The sequence below is a fragment of the Pagrus major genome, chromosome 4 (genome assembly GCF_040436345.1).
Source record: "Pagrus major chromosome 4, Pma_NU_1.0".
In the NCBI taxonomy this organism is placed as follows: domain Eukaryota; kingdom Metazoa; phylum Chordata; class Actinopteri; order Spariformes; family Sparidae; genus Pagrus; species Pagrus major.
This window is the reverse complement of record NC_133218.1, coordinates 36,232,861-36,247,273: the sequence shown is the minus strand read 5'-3', so window position 1 is coordinate 36,247,273 and position 14,413 is coordinate 36,232,861. Positions and strand designations below refer to the sequence as shown.

The window sequence follows — 14,413 nt, the reverse complement described above, 5'->3', positions numbered from 1 at the left end:
GAGCTAAAAAAATGCGTTCTGTGGTGTTTGCTGCTCATGAGCAATGTGATCATGTGATGGTCGTTTAAAATAATTAGCAGTTTAATTGATAATAAAAATATTCATCAGTAGCAGCGTTTAATCTGCAGGATTGATATCAGCTGATGGCTCATCCATCAAATACTGGTGACACAGATATTTCACAGTTTAACACGACAGTGCACTGAAACAGTAAACTTCACTGGGAATTTAATAATTATATATTACCCCAGGCATCGTTTTCTCTATTTCTATTCTGTAAAATAAGAGTTTTCATAACATTGCATATCATGCGAGACATACACCAATACCAGCATATCTGTGATCGGCCAATATCGGCTTGAAATTCAGCCATTCAGTGTATCGGCGGGGCTCTAAATATTAGTACCAAATATCTCGTTTGTTAGTGTTATTATTATTATTATTAGCTCCTCACTGGACTGATCCTAGGTCAGACTTGTAACCAGATTTGCAGCACCACTACCTCAAGATGCTTCCTCAGGTGTCTCGTTTACTTAATGCTCTAGGTATGTTGGATCGGTTCACACTTGACTAGGACTGAACGATGTGCAAAATGTTTTTTTTTTAAAAATCATATGAATGTTCTCACAGATGAGTCATTATTTTAGTGGGTATGGTAATTTGTGCTTTTTCATTTTCACCTGGAAAAAAATCTAAAAGTGTTGGTGATGTGATTTTTGCTGAGATCTGTACCAAACAAACATGAACTGTACGTCTGGGAAACATGATATGCAGGTCGGGGCGTCTCTGTAGCGCCACAATAATACCTTTTGTGATGGTATGTTGTGACCAGTGTTGTGAAACGGTACCCAAAACCCATACTTGAGTAAAAGTATTACATTGGTAAAAGTGCAAGTCACTTATACAAATAATACTTGAGTAAAAGTCTTTCATTATCTGATATTAAATGTTCTTAAGTATCACAAGTACTTGTAAAAGCAAATTAGACACACGTTAACATGTATGTGTATATAAACTGTATACTGTGGGTCAGCTGATTATCAGAGATACAGAAAAATTCTGCAGATAAATTACATTAAAATGTGCTCTAAAAAAAAGAAATGGCTCGAATGCAGCATGTATTCTGCAAAGTAACTAGTAACTGAAATTATCAAATAAATGTAATGGAATAAACAGTACAATATTAGCCTTAATGTCCCCCCATAATGTCCGGGAGTGGAAGTAGAAAGTAGCAGAAGATATAAGTAAGTAAGTAAAGCACAAGTACTTAAAACCTGTAATTAAGTATGGTACTTGAGTAAATGTACTTAGTTACATTCCATCAGTGGCTGTGACAGTTTTTCTTCGCAGCTCCTGTGGTTTGGAAATCACATTTGGCAATATTGTGATTTCAGTAATATTTTTTATTAATGTCTCAGCTTTATAATACACAAGTAATATATTAGTCCCTTTTTTTTGTATCCATGTCTTGATAATCTTAAGGACATACTGCATATACCACATACTGCACATTGTAAGTGATAAATATAGTGACCCTTTAGAGGACATAAAGGCTCTTTTCACATTATTCTCATACCATTGGTTTACAATGTGCTCTTTCTATGAGAGGGAGAGTCCTGAATGGCCGGTCGAAGAGGATGTGGTTTGAGGCGACACTGAATAAAGTTTGCCATAAGGTATGAACTGTTGCTGACCTCCTGTGAGACAGAAAAGCCCAGTCAGCGAGCCCGAGACTGGCTGGATGCAGGAACAGCTGGAATTAGAAGTAGCTGCTTCTAGATTTTGACCAAAGGACTGAATATAAACCCCCCGAGGGGCTCTGAACAAGTGTACATGGTACCATAGTGCACGAACAGACTGCAGCCTTCCCTCGGCTGTGAATCATATATGTGTACAGTCTGCTTGTCTGATGTTATGCAACAGCTAACGCCAACACTGGAGTAAGAGGTTTAAACGAGGATTTATTTTCTGAATATTTAAATATTTTTTTCATTTGTCCTAGATGGAAAATGAAATGTTCCTGGTGGGACGTCCGAGTTAATCACAGTAATGTCTGTAATATGTTTGTCATTATGTCCCTCTGCTTTGGACAGCTGGGACAGTTGTCATCTGACATTTATTGGCCACAGTTCACACAGAATTAAACTGACATTTTGGGTCCCTGCTCCGTGTTGGATATGAAACTGTAACGTGTGCCTCCTTTTAAACAGTTTGGGAGCAGCTTTTATCTATTTAGATGCTGCATCATGGAAGCTTCAATAATAAATTTGTATTATTAGGGCTGCAACTAATGTTTCATTTTATTGTCGATTAATCCCTCGATTAATTTCTCAACAACTCGATGAGTTCTTTGGTTTATAAAGTGGCAAAAAATGTCAGTCAGTGTTTCCCAAAGCACAAGATGACGTCCTCACATGTCCTGTTTTGTCCACAACACAAAGATATTCATTTAACTGTCACAGAGGACGTAAGAAACCTAAAAATAGTCACAACGTAGAAGCTAGGATTTCTTAAAAGATCACTCAAACCGATTAATCGATTATTAAAATAGTTAAATTATTTTAATAGCTGGCAATCTATTAATCGTTGCAGGTCTACTTACTAGAATCTCTTCAGAAAGAGGAGAAAGTATCTGCAGCAGGACTGTCGGAGCCGTTTTTGCTTATTTTAGGACGGTTTTAGTGGTTGCAAATATTTTTTGTTGATGAATTAAAAAGATAAATAGACCAAAATGTGTTGCTGCTTGATAACATCATAGTTGCTGCATATAAACAGACAAATATTGCAGCAGAGGATTTGGTCATTTCGACTTACATTTCCCAGCCTCGTCCTGATTTCTTGTCATATTCACAATCTCTCCGTTCTCTGTAAATCCACGGATAAAATCTAACAAGGTCAGTCTTTGAGATTCAAATTTTGCCCTTTCGGCAGTCTAAGGAAGAAATGCCCCTCTGATTTGCCTATTCCTGATCACAGCTGATGATTGGATCTGTTTTCCTCACCTTGGCAGAACAAGCTGCCTTCTGTTTTCTGCGAGGTAATCGTTGTGGCATCTCGTCTGGTAGGGTGCCTTTTGGGAGGCCAGGCTGCCTATTTCCTAGAATGTGTCCCCTTAAATTGTATCTAGGTCTGCTGCATTTTTAGCATTTATTTTGGTTGCATTCGTATGTTACTCCATTAGATAATAAGAGCATATGATTCATTGGGTTGTAAAATGTATTCGGTTAGTAGTGGTAATATGTGACAGTTAATGTTTCGACACTGGAGTAGCTGCTTGTGCAACAATACGACTTCACAACATTTGAATTCTGTACGTCCACAGTTTTCTGCACATACTATAAAGAGGCACACAATTAAAAATTCAAATAAGAGCGCTGAAAGTGGAAACAACAGTATGGTAAAGCAAATCTCTGTCTCTGTGTTTATTTCTAATGACAGCGGTGGGAAAGAAGATTGTAATTTCATCCTGAAGCTATATTTTCTTCACATGTCCAGATTTATAATTCCTGACAATTGTGTTTTTGTTTTTGTCCCCCTTTCGACTGACAGGTGCAGTTTCAGAAGATCCAGCAGCTTCGTTTGACTCAGACACGGGCGCCATACTATGGAGGCTCTCTGCCTAACGTCAATCAGATCGGCAACACCAGCACTGAATTTCAGGTGGGATTTCATCACAACATCACCTCAAACTACTTATTCAGAATATATCTCTTAGACAATTTAACCTTATGGACTACTTTACCATTAATGAAGTCCGTCCACAGTGAATTCACTGCACCACGTCGGTTGTCAGGAATAAATACATAGAGTACTTTATCAATACCAAGAAGAAGTAAAGGGGACATACAGTACCCAGACCTTCATGAGCGAAGTTGACTGATAATCTTGTCGTCCTTGGCCTACACGACAAGAAAGTATGGTTCAGAGTATGTGTGGGTTCTCTTGTTTTCCTTGACTTGGCCTCAATGCGCATCTTTTTGCCGTGTCCATAAAACTTAACATTGTGAATATATCCTTCCATCATGTATTGTAGTCCTTGCTGTCGACTTCTTGAAGCTATAATGCCTCAGTCCCAGAAACTGTCTCTTAAACACTGCTGCAGCTGCCTAACGGGACCAGCGTCGCCATGTTTTTTAATGTCAAGATTATGCGACCTAGCAACAGTATCTAAGGGGCGGGACTTGGGATCGGCCAATTGTCTTGACTTTATCAGACCATGCAGTAAAAGTTGTGCCAGGTTGAACTACTTTGCCAGCATTTTTTCCACATAGTGCTACGAGTGTCGGTGTGATCTCAGCCTTGCAGATGTGCTGCTGCTGGAAATCAGTGCAGCTTATTTTGTGTGACTGGACTCCTTAAGCAAGAGGATGTTTCATGTCAAACTAAACATGAATGTTTTCTTCCAAACCCTGCTTACCTTGGGCTTACTATCTACAAAATTCAAGGTCTTGTTCTCATTCTGAGGTTTTCAAGGCCTGACCACAGTGACCCGTAGATCTAATGTTGTCTAGTTCAGTGGTTTCCAAACTATTTTAGACCACAGCACCTCTTCCAGGGAAATGTTTTGTTATGGCTAGAGCCCCAATATAACATCTTTATATCTACACTGAGGGTTTCAATCATTTAACACCTGAGATTATTATTATTATTAGTGTTAAATGATTGTTATATCACAATTATTATATCAGTATTAAATTGTATAATATAGGCCCATTCTCAGTCACACTCTGCTGATGTAATGATAAATATTTATCTTATTATATGCAATGAATGCAATTCAATACACTGTGTATATTGTTCATAATTAAAATGGGCTGCTGTGCCTGTGTTGAGTTGTATCATCATTTCTTCATTTCTGCAGCATAACTGCATATTAAACAGGAATTTTTGATACAGTGATTTTAATATTTATTATTTGATGTCTTTGAAAAGTTTATGTAAAACATAATGTAAATGTCACCGATATTAATAAATGTGAAAGGTTATTAAAAATGTACGAAAATTAACAATGATAATTAATCTTGCAGCACCCATTTAGATTGTCGATTAATCCATCATGTATTTTCTCGATCAATCGATATCAGAAAATGTTGAAAAACAATGATCAGTGTTTCCTAAAGCCCAAAATGACGTCCTCAATTGTCTTGTTTTGTCCACAACCCAAAGGTGTTCAGTTCACTGTCAGAGGAGGAAAGAAACCAGAACATGTTCACAATTGAGAAGTTGGAATCAGGGAATTTTGTCTTGTTTTTTTAAATTATCCCAAATTAATTATCAATAGTTCGTTACTTTAGTAGTTGACAACTATTCAAATGTTCGTTGCCGCTTTCCCCCAGTTTGTGAACCAGTGGTAGTATGACTGCAAAAACATCAAAACACTGAAGTGGACGTTCTGAAGTGCAAACAAGCTTCTGCAGAGAGTGTTAAATAATTTAGCTGCCGACTGAAAAAAAGGAATAAAAGATCAGTGCAGTATTTCTCAGCACTCCTTCGAGAAATGCAGTATTTTAACCAAGAGTTCTTCTCTGCAGCACCGGGCTTGTATCTGTGTCAGCTCTCCAAGGACCGGGTAGTGCTGGGACACAGAGGGTCCAGGTGAAAGTGCCCTTGTTACTTGGAAGAATGGCCCTTTGAGGTAGAGCAGTAATTGCAATTTCAACACTGTGGCCAGGTCCAGAAATCAATCCCCACATGGAGGGAGTCCATTCACCTTCTCTTCAGGGAACAAAACTCGACAAACTCAATCGCGTCTAGATTCCACCGGATGATAACCCGCTTTTTAACCCTAATTAAATTAAATGAGTGCGGAGACCTTAACGTAGCTTAGCAAACCTCACTGAAACTCACAGAAACAGTTTTAATAATTTAAAGAAGAAACTTTGAAATGTATGTCATGTGTGTGATGTCTCTTTCTCAGGGTGGCTTTCCATCAGGTTTGGACTCGGTCAGAGGAACCCGCCACCACGGGCTGGTCGAGAGGGTCCACAGGGATCGGAACCGCATCAACTCCCCCCATCGCCGACCCATCGACAAGCACGGACGGCAGATATCCTTCCAAGCCTAAATCATTGACAGTAGGAGATCTGAAAGGGCAATCGGTGACGTGGAAGCGTTGTGGCTTCCAGGTGGTTGGTCTTCTTTGTTGTTGTTGTTGGCGTTGTTGTTTTTTATGGCAGTTTGTGTTTATGGTGTGGTTTCGAGCGTGACGACACTTACCAGTGTAGGCAGCTGTTTTGTAGCCTCAGGAACAGAATTAGTCATTATGCTAATTTGAAATGTGACGCAGAGACACTGCGCTTTACTTACGCCTAATGGACATTGACAGTAGGAGATTCTGAGCGTACTCTGAATGCACACACTCGGGCAGGTTGTGTGTCCGTGTGTCCTCAGCAGAAGGTGTGATTTTCATGACGAAGCTGCAGAAGAGTCTAATCCTTTTAATGGTGACAGTACACAGGATGAGGAGCAGAGGAGTGAGTGTTTGCACTTAAACTTTCATCCGCGTTCTTTGAAGTCCTTTTTCCCACAGTTTCGTCAGTGATGGACTGAGAACAAGCAGAAAAATCAAATATATTTCTGCCTGATTCTGCTGCTGTTTTGGTTACAAATTCCTTGGTCACATAATTCATTCGTTCAATTTCATAAGCCGTATTGTGTTATATAAACTGTCCCCATTTACACTGCACAGCTAATCGCCATGAATGTTATTACCAGTCAGCTATCACATGTGCAGTGTGTGTCAGAATTCATTATAGCTGCGTAGGTATCTTATGTGGTACTGAATAGAGACAACAGTGGTTGAATTTAGACCAGAATTATTAACAGCTGGATCGCTGTGTGTAATCTTGACATGCTGTTTGGAAAATTAACCATAATTAAAGCACTTCAGCACCTCAGGAATCATTATGTGTTTGATTTGGAGAGCAGAAAGACCAGAGTCCCACTTCTGTCAGACTTGCATAAGACCACTGTGTACAGTCCCTGTTAGGGTTGCAATAGTATGCGATTTTCATGGTACGATAACAATCTCAGAAAATGTCATGGTGTCACAGTATAAGGTATTACACAATTATTATAATTATTATCAGCTACAGTGATCTTTAACAGAATAAGGACAGAAAGGTTTATTATGTTGAACAAACCCTGTTATTATGAATTAAAAAATATTATGTCCTGGCAGACCTGAAACTTGATATAAACTTGAACTGTTATTTTTTTAATAACACTACTACAGTAGAATTCAATACAGTAGATGAGCAATTGTCAACTCTCATACCACTGTATTGAAAATGGTATATCACTGCCACCCCAGTCCCTATTAGAGCCTGAGCCATGCTGGATTTTTGCGCGTGATGCCGATAACGATATTGGGGAGCAAAAGAAATTCCAGCCGATGATATATATTGATATATCGGGATAATTTACAGCTTAACCCTAAACTTTGTTGTCTGAAATGACATTAGAGCACTGAAACAGTATTCCTCAATGGGAATTTAATAATTATGAATTAGCACAGGAGTCTTTTTCTGCATTTGAATTAGGGCTGCTCGATTATGGCAAAAATCATAATCACGATTATTTTGATTGATATTGTAATCACGATTATTAAAGACGATTATTCACTGATTTGAGAACAAGCATTTATTGAACTTTTAACTCTGGTATTTCTTTTAACACGATACGTTTGAACTGAAAAACAAGAAAAATGCAAATAAATAAGAGAAAAATATATTAATAAAATGAATTAAATAATATGTAAAAATAAAAAATAAACACTATCCCAGACTTAAAGTACTATACACTGAAACAGAATTACTCCTCTTTACCATAAAAAAAACCAACTCCAACTATGGTGTAATGCACTTGCTACAACAACCTTACCTAGTACTGCAAAAAACACTTTAGTAATAATCAGTATATCAATGATATAACAGTTAACATGTTAAAACTATATTTTGAGGTAGAGGCACACCCTTTTGGCCAAAATTAGTATGAACAAGAATAAACTGACTGACACACACTGACAAGAAAAATCAGCTGCCAAAACTTCGCTTGTCCAATGTGTTAATCAGTTTATTGACCCCGGGTCGCTAACGGTGTTGATAGGGCACATGTCTTTGGCAATCATGTATGTGACGGCATCCGTTATTTCTTTATGCCTGCGGGAGCTGGGTGGATATGCGGTGGCATTGTAAAGTGTGTCCTTAGTTGAGGACTGTGTGGCGGTGGCAGGAGTCTAGGAGCTTTTCATTTTTGAGTTTTTTTGTTCCTTCACTGATTGGTCATGTATTACTCTGTGTGTGTGGACTTGTAATGGTTAAATAAATTGGTCGTGTTCCCTTGAGGTGGAGACACGGTCGCGTGACATAACTTGCACAATATCTTTGTTTGTTCCGAGTCAGACTCCTCGAAACCGAAGTATTTCCACACCACAGAATTTGCTTTACCTTTCTTCCCGACCAAAGGCTGACTTTCTGCCATCTTCTACCATCTTTCGTTTTTTCCAAACACCCACTGGCAATACGCACCGCCGTGGCTGAAAGCGAAAATTTTCAGGCGGGGGCGGAGCGGAGTGCACAGGTGGAGATGGAAGGGTTCGCTGCATTTACCACACAAGACACGGCGTGTGGCAGAATGATCGTTTTATTACGATTACGAATTTGAATCTTTCTTTTTTTTACATCCGCCGGTAATATGGGGCAGCTGATATATTGATAATGTTGCGCCAACAACAGCAGTCCATTCTGGTTAGACTGCTGACCATTGATTTGCATGGTGCAGATATTGGAAGTCAGCAAACTTGTTTTGTTTCTGTGGTCATTTATAGCCGTCTATGTATTGTGTAAAGATATATATAGCCAAATGTGATGTACCAACCTCTCCTACGTTTCTGCTGTGCTTACTTCATGAGCTTATGTGCTCTGTTGCTTTGCTTGCGTCTTTGAAATCTACACAACATCTCAGACTAACTGCTAGTTTTGGGTAAACTCAAGCTGTCATTTTTACTTGCAGAAATCGATGATTGGGGTGATTTATGATTATTAAAATTCCAGTAAAGTTTACTGCTTTTGTGCACTGCTGTCAATTTAGACAATTCACGTTCTTATGACAAAGTAATGTAATGGAGTTTAACAAGTGTTTGATAACCATATTTGGGGGATCACTGCAAAGACTGTGTATATATTGGCCGATATATATCGATATTGGATTTTTTTACTCCCTAATGTTGGTATCGGCATCGGCCCTAAAAATTGCATATCGGACCGACTCTAGTTGTATACATGTTCTCACAAAAGCGGTTACTTCTAAAAAAATGGTCCTTAGACCAGTTGAGTCAATAGAAAAACTTGTTTTTCTCACTACAGTACAGTGCCTCTTCTCCTTTATCAATACTTTCTACTTAGTAATTTATTCTGTAAACAAAACTGTTTGTATTTTGTTTTGAAAGGATTTTTATACATGATATCTAGTCGGTGAGCTCCGTTTTGTAGTAAGGAGGACATGGATTAAATGTCCTTATCTGTATTCACACCAAATATGTTTCATTTACATGAAACACCACTTAGCCGTCTGATCCATCAGTACGCCCCCACCTCATAGCATTTTAGTAAGCGGATATGTTTATTTCCTGCCTCGGGATGGAGATGATTCAGTGACCTGTCACTGTGGTGTGTGATAGCTGGAAGGGAGTTTGTCCTGTGTCCCAGCATGTGATGTCATACCGGCGTATATATCCACGGAGAACAATCGGAACAGATGCATAATGTAACGGTTAGGCTCAGTATGTTTGATGTATGTTGAGGAAAACGTTCCACAAATCCACGTGTATTTCTTCTTTCATTGTCAGAACAATGTGACATCTTTGATGAAACTTGGCTGTTTCTACAGTTTGTATACAGTCTGATGTGGACAACAGATGTTGGAGACATACATTTCGTGGGTAGTTTAAATTGAAAAAACTTCAACCAGTATAGCAGAACTCTAAATATACTTTGAGAGGGGTTGGCTAATGTATACATACAGGCAGGGTGGAGGCACTATAAAAGTCTGCTTTTTAGTATAAAAAAAGAAGCAGCTGGACCATTTGTGTTAGGTGGGTGGTGTTGGTTCCACACTTATGCATACTTTGCATGTATGTATCCTGTATACTTAGGGATTGTTTGGTCAAAATGGTGTAAAGGTCACTGGTGAAAGAGATTGTTGGTGTTGTTTTGGCCAAAATAGACTGAACTATCCATCTCCAAGTGCATTTAAAATCTCAGCAGAGGGAATGATGAGCACTGAAGACAGACCTTAATTCTGTTGACATCTTTTTATTCTTTGAGAAAACTGCATTTGTTTGAGCAGGCTTGTGTGTTAAAGAAAGAGGTCAGAAGTCATGGTAGCAAAATCTGACACAGAAAAAAGAGGCCCAAACAAGAGTTGAAGAGGTCTAATATCTAGGTCATGTGGGATGGTCTTGGTCTTTAACTTTTTCTATTTTTCTTTTTCTACTTTTTCTCTTTTTTTCAGGATTTGTTAAGATGCACTTGTTCTTTGCTTTGAACTGTGTAGTTACTGCAAACAACTAGAAATCCTGATTTAATAACCACAAACAACTGACCCAATTATTTGATCAGATATAACCCACATGGATTAAGTTAACATATGAGAAGTTTGGATTGAAATAAATACGTGTTGTTGGGTGAATATTCCAAGGTGTTATTGATGACATTCAGACAGTAAATGTGGCATTTTCATCTCCCCCTACTGTACCATTGCATTCACTTAACAACACCGCTGTTGTTCAAGTCATCTGCCCCCTGAAGTGGTTGCCAGTTGTTGCACTAGCTAATGCTAACGTTAGCTGGGTGCATACTGTAGGTCAAAATCAGCCATTTTTACGTTTTTTAAGACTCTTGATGCTGACGAAACACAGATATCACGTGACACAAACGGTGTTATACTATTGGTTCACAAATCTTTTCAGAAGCTGGAACCAACCGTCAGAGTTTTTACACAGATGTAAACAAAACAATCATTTTGGACCAGACCCGTAAAATTATTGATTCACAATCATAATAATGTTTTTAAGGAAAAGAGATACGTTTCTTCTGCACCTTTCTGCAAGCTCTGTAGATGTATTATTTTTTAACAAAATGACTTGTCTACATAAAAATGTTATCAATATGACCTTTTAAGACATCCAAGAGGCTTTGTTCAGTTCATGAACTGAAGAAGCCTCTTGGATGAGAGGTGATGTTTGTGGCTTATCCAATCATGGTCAAAATGGAAAAGTGGTTTGTGGCTCTAATTGGTTAAAGAAGTAGAGGGCGAATTGTAACCCAATGTTACAGTTGCTGTTTGTGTAGTAGAGTGCAGTGCAGGAGTGTGTATTGTCTACATACTGGACACTAGGGGTGTCACCATTTTAGTTTTTATTGTTGAATCACTGAAGGGTGATGTTTTTTGTCGAACTCTGGAATTTTTTATTTTTGGTCAGTATATTATTTGAACTTGCCAAACCCTGACCTGCAAAAAGCCACCAGGATAAAGTAAAGCCATAGTGGTAAAATACCCCCAGCTTTATAATGAAGATTTTGCGAACATAAATGATGATATAGATGTCATTGCTGAGAAAAAAAACTAATATCTAATCAAATCTTCAATTTGGAGAATCGTGACACCGCTTCTAGACACGTAACTGAAGCATGCTACTGTTTGGGGTTGAGCCCACCATTATATTGTGTTACGTACGAGTGCATGAACCAGTCAAATAACCAGTTGGACAAGTTTGTTCCCTTCCCTCCTCTGTATCTGAAGAAGCCAAAATAGTGTCTTTTCCACTTAGTTGTATTTGTGTATATATGAAAATGGGCTTATCCCATGCTTTGTGTCAGGGGTAATGAGTGATAGCAGGACTCCAGTCTCTGTAAATCTGTCTCACTCCTGATAATAATTTGTCCAAGGCCTGAACAGATGCTATGTAGAGCAGTGGTTGGCCTTGTGGGGCACCAGACCTGTGCTTTATTTTGTTTTTGGTGATTTTTAACAGTCTGTCAGACAGGAGACTCTTTATCTAGCACAGGAGCTCGACTTGAAAACACTGAAAGAGTGACTGTCGGCAAGATGAAACGCCACCCTCCTCAAGTCCTGCCCCTTCAGAGACAATGCCAGGAACTCTGCCTCAGCTCCCAGTTGCAAATGAAATAATGCTGTCATTGTTTCATTAAGTGTTTGAAAGAGGCAGCTCTATTGTTCACACTTGTCTTCAACCGCAGTTGGACTCGGTTGAGAATGTGCTCACAATATGAATGCTTTCTTTCTCTTTGAACATTTTCAGCTGTCATCCAGTATGATTTTATTTCATTTCAGCTCAGAACTATAATCATACCTAAGGCTGCATAGTATTGGAAAAAACTGACATTGCGATATTTTGGTTTTCTGCGATATGAATAATTACTGGAATTTTTACCAGATAACTTGAATGGCTCAATTTGGAAAGAATTAATCATTCTAGAGTGACTGGAGTGACATTATAGAGGAGTTGATTAAGGATGAGTGTGATTGGTGGTCGGCTGTGCATGCAGAGCATGTATGTCACTCACAAGCAACAAACTCCTGTGTATCCAATAACCCTTAAGTAGGACTCAATTACGTAATATCAGAAAGACCTCTCATAGATTAGTCATGGAAAATGGGAACTGAGTTTCCCTTTTGTATCAAGCAGCAAAAAGTTTGTAAGATGATGTGTTCATTTGCCTTAGATGACACTGCATGTGATGAGACTATTGCGCATGCACGCATTGCAATGTCAATGTGGAAACGATGTACTGTACAGCTCTAGTTATAACTCACTCTGCTGTCATTTTTATGTAAAATGAAGGCTCATTCATACTTTGGAGTTTAAGTCAAATTGGAAATGTGTTGTATTGTATTGGTCTTTTCTTTACGATTGGTTATATCTAAGAACATGGAAATATGCACATGTAATCTTTAAAATGAACTGGCTGACTGATGTTTCTGTGTTTACAACAATAATTTCCTTGACTAAGAACCTACATAGAGAGCTCTCCGTATGGAGCTGTGTACCTGTCCCCACCTCTGGACAACAACTGGAGAAGGTGAGTAGCACATCTGTTGAGCTGCTGACAGAATGGTTATTGTCTTATCTTCTTCCTCTAACTAGATTATTTTACAACAGGAACTGTTTCCTCTTGCCAGCCTGTTTCCTGTATCAAGCCTCTCTGTGCCAACTAGTATTGTCTTTCTATATCTAGCCTCCAGCCATCTCGATCAAACACAAATCAGAAATGTATATAATCTGTGGGTGACGGGTAGAGTTGTAGACCTGCACAAATGTTTCAAGTTTCAGGATGCTGCGTTAGCCCTGGGACGGCTGCGTCTTCCTAAAGGTGTTTGACAGATAGCCTTTTGCTTTAAAGGTCATGCCCAACAGCACTTGTCCTACTGTTTAGGGATTTTATGTTGTCGCAGCACCTCTGCCCTGTGGTGCAGAATCTCCAACTTAGCAGAAAGTCAATAGCAGTACCTGCTGGAAAACGTTGCTACACCAGCTGGCCTTGATGTCGGCTACAAGATTCCTTTTTCCAGCTCTGGTTGTGCCCACGTAGAACAGTAAGTGTATCGGCCAGCAGCTTTTCCTCAGTGTTTACAAGGGAGTGAATTATGGCCTTGTGATAAAAAGCTCAGCCAAGCTCCTCCCCACTCACTCTCTTTCACTCTTGCTCTGTCTCCACACTTGTGTTTTGTATGCTAGCTTGGCCCGCCGCCAACCACCCTGCCTCGTCTTCTTGTACAGCGCCGGCACAGACATTGGCCAGGCTCCGTGTTGGGCCTACTATAACAGCTTGTACTGTAGAAGTGAATAAGGCCCACGCCCTCTCGTCATTGTTGACAGCACAAAACAGGTTGGCTGACAAACGTCCTCACGGAGCAACCAGACATCAGTGTTCTCACAGTGGGTGTGTTTGTGGGAGAGCCATGTGGCACAAAGCACTGAATGCAGACTCGCACGTTTAATTTACGCAGCGCTGCTTTGTTTCACACTGTGTTTCTCAATAGCTGTGGTTGCAAGGACAACATTTCTTCACTCCGATAGAAATCGTTCTGATTAGAGATTTCAACTGTTTACATGAACACTAAATAACGTGATCTGATAAGATGTCGGTTTACATGCCGCAAAGCATTTAATCAAGATATAACTTTTTGTTAATATGCGCTAAGTGCCTACTGTCATCTGTAAAGCCTCTAATCTACCAAATATATAACGTTGTAAGTTTTTCCCAGATTGATTGAGAAAAAATGTCATTCATTCTTTTGAGCCGCGTGTAAATACAATGTACAAAATGGACTCGCGTCACGTCCTGGAAGCAGTATTTGTATTTCTGGTTCTGTGGTTTCTGGCTTCATT

The 14,413-nt window shown here is 39.2% G+C and overlaps 1 protein-coding gene across 1 annotated transcript in view; it reads left to right on the top strand.

Moving 5' to 3' along the window:
• The window catches only part of crtc3 (CREB regulated transcription coactivator 3), a 44,977-nt gene that overhangs the window by 2,652 nt on the left and 27,912 nt on the right, over positions 1-14,413 (top strand). The window contains exons 2-4 of the mRNA XM_073464138.1: positions 3,550-3,660; positions 5,918-6,049; positions 13,045-13,103. Coding sequence (XP_073320239.1) covers positions 3,550-3,660; positions 5,918-6,049; positions 13,045-13,103 — 302 coding nt within the window. The remainder of the gene's footprint in view (positions 1-3,549; positions 3,661-5,917; positions 6,050-13,044; positions 13,104-14,413) is intronic.